Here is a 6,411-nt window from a genome sequence, read left to right on the forward strand (position 1 = left end):
AACTCGCCCAAATAAAAGAAAAGTACTAATTGACGACGGAAGCAGAAAAAATAGGTGGAAAGGCAAAAAAAGACTGAAAGATGAATAGAATGATGTTTAGAAACTGAAAACTACTGAAGATCTTATTTGATAAAGAAATGAATGAAAGAAAAGACACCACGCTGATCCAAAAAATTGTATACAAACGAGCAAAGGAACATTTCCATATTTCTTTCTTTAAATAGAGCTCTCAATCTTACTTTGAATAGAATCAATTTTTGGGTCAATAAATAAAAATTGATATAAATCTATTAGTTTTTGCATTAAAAAAAATCTGAACGCTTTTCTTAAAAACAGATTTTAAAAAATCTTGTGAATAATTTTTTTTTTATCGTTCTAGAAATTTCTACCAACCATGACCACAGTTTTCATGATCGCTCGTTGGTTTGGAATTCCGACGTATGGAGGTAGCTTTTTCCTGTACTGGGCTTTGATTATCTTGACGATGCTGACTGCTATAGACGCTGCAGCCATTTGGAAGCTAGTTCAGTTGCTAAGTGGAATAGCGGCAAATAACACAAATGGACGTTAGTTATTCTAAATTAAATTAGGTTCATATTCATTCTCATAGTGCGAAAAATATGTGTGTGCATGTTTGTGTGCGTGTTTGTCTGTGAATTTATCTCTTACTGCATTATTGTAACTCTATTCAAAAATCATAAAAACTATATCCATGTTTGTTTAATTTACTATTATTATAAGTAATCGTGTTATAATTTTTTAGAAGTAATGGCTCGCCTATCCGGATTAATATTTTATGGAAATGCATTGTTCTCGTTGATGCTCTCATGGAAATTTATTAATAAATGGAAAACTCTTTCTATTGATTGGCTAAGATTAGAGACGGGTGAAATTACTTTTCCGCCTGACGTAACTATCAGAAGACGCGTCATGTTGGTAGTAATACTTGTGGCGTTATTTGCAATTGGTACGTGTTTTTATAGAAATACTAATAATATTGTATGTTGTATTCAAGGCTTCCTAGTGTTCCTGCTATTGTCTCCAATTCAAGTCCAGTTGTTATTTAAACAAAAAGTTTTATAGTATGTCTTCTACGTCAAATAATATTCTGACAATGTCAGGTATCAGAGGGAAGATAGAAGATTAATAGGTCCCATATTTTTAAAGTTTTACTGATCCTAGATAGTTCAGCGGTTACCACGCGTGCATCTTTATTGATGATTGCGTGTTAAAATATGCCAATTGTACCAATAAATTTTCATAACTTGTCATTATAATTTATCTTAAGATAAATTTTCTTTATAATATATTCAAATATATTATTCATTCAATAATAAAGTACATAGTACGGAATTTATATAGCTATAATTTATTATTTTATAGCAAATTAAACGATATTATTAATTTAGTTGTGTCAATACGGCACCGAATATTTTTTTCTTTTCCATTTCAGATTTTTTATTTCGATATTATATTTACATACAAATATTATCTTTACATGTATTTATGCCAATTGTTTGCTTAAGCATATTGGCAAAATATTTCAAATGACTGTTCGATCCAACATGTCTGAAAATTAACACGTAACAGAATATGTTTGCTTTTGTATTAAACGCTGCAAAATACACTTTATTTAATCGTTTATAAAAAAACAATAATTATTTTAAAATGTATGTAAGATCTACAATAAACGAATAACTAGAATTAGATAACTGTGTAAAAAGTTAGTAAGTAATTTTCTAAAATAGTTAAGCCTTTAAATTAGTTTAATTTCAGCGGAACATACTTTAAGTATGATATCAGCTACGGGCTTAGATTGTCCTGCTAATGAATACTTCGAAAGATACATTTTATCTTCTCACGGATTTTTATTAAAAACTTGTAAGTTATATAATTTTATATTTTGTCTATATATATAATATGTTCACATTATAGAAGCACAATATTAACATAATGATATTTCTTTTTTTTTAGACGAATATACTCTTTGGCTGGCAATACCAATATTTATTATGAGCAAATCAGCGACAATCCTTTGGAATTTTCAAGATTTGATCATCATTTTGATAAGCATGGGATTAACGTCGAGGTACTACAGAATGAATTCGTTCGTCAAATACGTCATTAAATACGAGAAACGTGCCGGGAAAGTTAAAAAGGTACAGCTGAAGCTTATATCTAATAAGCTGCCTTGTAAAATTTATGAACGTTATAGCAATTTGCACAAGTCAGGTTTACGCGACGTTGACTGAGACAGGTCCAAGTATGTTAAAAAATATCGAAGCAATTTAAGCAATAACAAACAATGCATCTTCTCTCCATAATCTTCACCTTAATGTTATTCCATATAATTTAAAAATACACAAACATTCGCTTAAAGTGACAGTTGTCATATTGCGAGAGAAATTCCTCCTTATTTTGACGTGTACAGCATGCATTACATTCGAGAATGATTGCATGATTTTGCACTAAAAACACATTGAAGATTGATACCGTATATGTTCGAGTATATACGGTACCAAATCAAAAATACTGAGGACCTATTTTGCAAGAAAAAACTCGAACTCACTGCAGAACATGATCGTGAAATGTCAGAAATTGCAACATTGACCTCAATAATATTATTATTTGAAATATACATACAATAAAATAAGTCTATTAATATTTCACGAATGAGATTATAATAATTAACAAACTTGACTGAATTGTTTGGACTTTGATGTTATATAAAAAAACATCATATAGTATGTGTTTTAGTTTGGGACTGATTACTGTTTCCAAGCAAATACTTGGTGTAGGATCAGACAGGCATACGTGCAGCAGGCAGCGTTAGTTCGAAAGATCGACGAAGACCTGGGACCTCTAGTGTTTCTCTCCAACTTGAATAACTTGTACTTCATCTGTTTGCAGCTGTTTTTGGGTATTAGGTTAGTATCACAAGTGTAGTATATCCTGTATACTACAAAAATGTACTCAATGTTTCTACAATGAGCAAAATTGTACTTTATACAGTTATAACATTAATTTTAGATGCATATTATATAGATATCTTGATACTGATATTTCTGTTCTGATTGATGAAGACAGAGCGCCCAAAAGGTAACGATCAGAATTGACGACTAGAATTTTTCTCTAAAAAGGTCAAAGTTAAACGAAAAACAAAATTAGAAATAAACATCATATAAGAATACTTCCCATTGATCCAACGGGACATGTTCCAAATAAAATATAATCATTTTATTCTTACAGACGTATAGACGGAACATTAATCAACAAAATATACTACTTCTTTTCCTTGGGATGGCTCATCTTACGCGCGTCCAGTGTGGTGCTCTCCGCTGCAGATATTAGTTTGCATTCGAAGCGAGCCTTGCCCTATTTGCATTCCTGTCCAAGTTCCGCCTATAATATAGAGGTGAAAACTCTTTACAATATAAGATATGAAAAGCTATAAATAATAAATCATTGAGTTTCATGTGCTTAATTGTGTCTTTATCTCAGTTTATATTCGGGGATGAAGAAAAATCTCGTCAGGATACGTATCTCGTTTAATTTTTTAATGGAATATGTAGGCGAGCAAATGGATCATCTGATGGCAAGTAGTCAAAATCGCCCATACGCATTGGCGCCGTTCAACATTCCATAAAAGAAAAATGCGCCACCAACCTTGGCGACTAAGATATTATGTCCTTTGTGCCTGTCAATCCACTGGTCCACTCATCCTTCAGACAGGAACACCAGACCGGAACATATAACAATCTCCAGACCTTCTTCAAGAGGAACCTTAGCCCAGTATTGAGACGTTTACTGACTATTGCTTCTTCTTTTAGATATCTGATAATAAATTCTAGCACATCATAAAACCAGAATTTCACGAAACGTCAATATTATTGCTTATCAAAATTCGCTTAGACTCATACATATATATAAATGTAATCTATAACAAATTACCCCTGGCTGCCCCTTAATCAAATGTAAATATATATCCCCATGATTGATCATCGTTACAATGCATTTACAGATCAAACGGCTGAAAGACCAATTGAGTCACGACGTTATAGTTTTAAGTGGAATGGGATATTTCTATTTGGATCGACAAAAACTTTTACAGGTAATATTTATCTATATGTTTTCTCTTTTTAATATTTCATTATATTACATCTCTATTAAAAACTATCCAGAATTTTCTGTGTCTGGATATATTCTACCGTCAACAGTAATACTATTGTTGTATATCGGTTTGAAGGGTAAGAGTTAATCCAGGCGCAAGGGACATAACATTATAGTTCCCAGGGTCGGCGCCGCATTGGTGATATGTGTGGTTTATTACAGTACCAATGCCTATGGGCAGTGGTGACCACTTACCATCAGGTGACTCATTTGCCAGTCCGCCTTCTAATAATATAAAAATAAAAACCGATATTTTTTTTGTACATTCCATATCATAGCATACTTATAATAAAAAAAAAACTATATAAAATCTTAAACATTATAACTGGCTTTGGTATGTACTGTTCGTTGTGAGCACTGACTCCTAAACTACAGTTAAATCTGGTACCGTTACAATTGCGCAATAAATAGGATTATTATTATTGGTATCATAAGGAAAAGATGTGATCATGGTACCAAGTAAAACTTGTACTTGATTCACATACATCTGATAGATTTACTGATATTATTTGTGATGTCGATTATATATCATATAATGTGATTGAATGGAATACTGTAAAGCAAAGTATGTATCGTTACTATTTTTGGGTTGACACAGGATAATGACTCCATTTCGCATTCGGATAATGACTCTATTTTGAGGCCGTTTTAAATAAATGTTTGAACATATAAGGAAGAGTTGAACATTAAAATTGTCTTTGTTTCCTTTCTGTTCTAGGTCGCAGCTGTCATTGTCAAATATGAATTAATTTTACTACAATATGATAATTAAAATATATGTGATAATGAAATAATAAAGTTTATTAATTCCACAAAACCTTTTGATTCTGTACAAAATCCAAAATAAAATATACTTTCTCAAAATGCTCAAGAAGTCTTATGAAAGGACTTAATCGTCATCTTGTATTGAATTAAAATATGTAATTCTACCGCCGATCCGGAAAGTAGAGGGAAACGGGCAACAAGCTGTTAATATCAATTAAATGTATATATTATCGTAGCTGGAAAACATGGGGTTTTTTATAAATCTTCTGTAGGTGTGTATAAGCTGAATTCCTAAGCGGTTAGACCAATTTCGATGAAACTTTTTGTGTGTCCTAATTTTTGGTGAATTGAGTCTTTGGATGGTTCAGATTGGACCCGGTAGGTGGCGCTGCGGTCAAAAAGTAAATAAAATTCACAATTACCCGGACAAAGACTTTCAAAATAGCTGTGTAATCTTATTATAGATACAAATACTGTACTCCTGGAAGGATATATTGAATTTCCGAAGTAGGTAACTAGATGTTATAAGTTTAACTCTACTGCTCGTGTCTATACAATGATTGTCACATATTATTCTTTTAAAAAATAAATATTATTAAGAATACGAATGTACGGGAGCGCAAAATAATCTGATATTAATGAATCTAAGGAATTGACCGAGCAGAAGCTGAAGCTCAGAAGCATACAATCAATTGAAATTATTTCTAATACATTAAGTTCAGATCAAATATGTTACCTACAATATGAGATGAATCATGTTCCTTTCCTTTAATGCTGATTAAGCATTTACTTGTACTGTTTTCATACCTTGGACCAACATAACTATATACATAATATTGATGTAAGCATATCGTGACACAAATGAATATACTCACTTTAAAAATTCTTCACCAATCCAGATCACGAATTCTCTTCTATCTCCTTAAAAAAATATCTGTATATTAACGTGCTCTGCGTACGCCAGCAAAATCGCAGACATAATAAACAAAACATTTTTCTTTGTAAATTTGCTCTACAATATAAAAAAAATATGGAGACCCTTATTGTAGCGGGATCGGGTAGCAGTTGTAAATAAAGGCAAGTAACTTAATGCCACAGTACATTGATCCCACATTTAGTATTGAAATAATTTAATTAATTATATTATACTGTCAATATATTTAGACAGCAATAACGTCTACCGTCTGTACTAATGTTAATGCGAAAGGAACTCTGTCTCTCTGTCTGTCTGTTACTCTTTCAAGGCCACACCACTGAACCGAATTTGATGAGATTTGGTATAAAGCAAGCTCGAATACCATGGAAGATCATAGGCTACTTCTTAAGCCTAACTGAGCCGACCTTTAAAGCCGAAGCCGTGGGCAACTTGTATTTTTTTATGTAATAGATAAACACATCCGATGGTAAGTGGCCACAACCGCCCATAGACATTGATGCTGTAAGAAATAATAACCATTCCCTACATTACACCAATGC

The 6,411-nt window shown here is 32.1% G+C and overlaps 1 protein-coding gene across 1 annotated transcript; it reads left to right on the top strand.

The window, feature by feature from the left end:
* Positions 1–385: 385 nt before the first annotated feature.
* Positions 386–4,942, top strand: LOC113392414 (gustatory receptor for sugar taste 64a-like). Its single transcript, XM_064220787.1, has 8 exons — positions 386–566; positions 764–967; positions 1,777–1,881; positions 1,975–2,159; positions 2,758–2,927; positions 3,250–3,415; positions 4,022–4,111; positions 4,889–4,942. Exons 1-8 carry the CDS (start codon positions 395–397, stop codon positions 4,940–4,942), a joined length of 1,146 nt encoding a protein of 381 aa, XP_064076857.1. The 5' UTR covers positions 386–394.
* The last annotated feature ends 1,469 nt before the right edge of the window (positions 4,943–6,411 follow it).

Source organism: Vanessa tameamea, chromosome 5 (assembly GCF_037043105.1).
Source record: "Vanessa tameamea isolate UH-Manoa-2023 chromosome 5, ilVanTame1 primary haplotype, whole genome shotgun sequence".
Classification (NCBI taxonomy): domain Eukaryota; kingdom Metazoa; phylum Arthropoda; class Insecta; order Lepidoptera; family Nymphalidae; genus Vanessa; species Vanessa tameamea.

Coding starts and splice junctions, on each gene's coding strand:
- LOC113392414 (XM_064220787.1), top strand. CDS start 395: ATGACCACAGTTTTCATGATCGCTCGTTGGTTTGGAATTCCGACGTAT. Junction 968..1,776: donor TGTGGCGTTATTTGCAATTG/GTACGTGTTTTT, acceptor GTTTAATTTCAG/CGGAACATACTTTAAGTATG. Junction 1,882..1,974: donor CGGATTTTTATTAAAAACTT/GTAAGTTATATA, acceptor CTTTTTTTTTAG/ACGAATATACTCTTTGGCTG.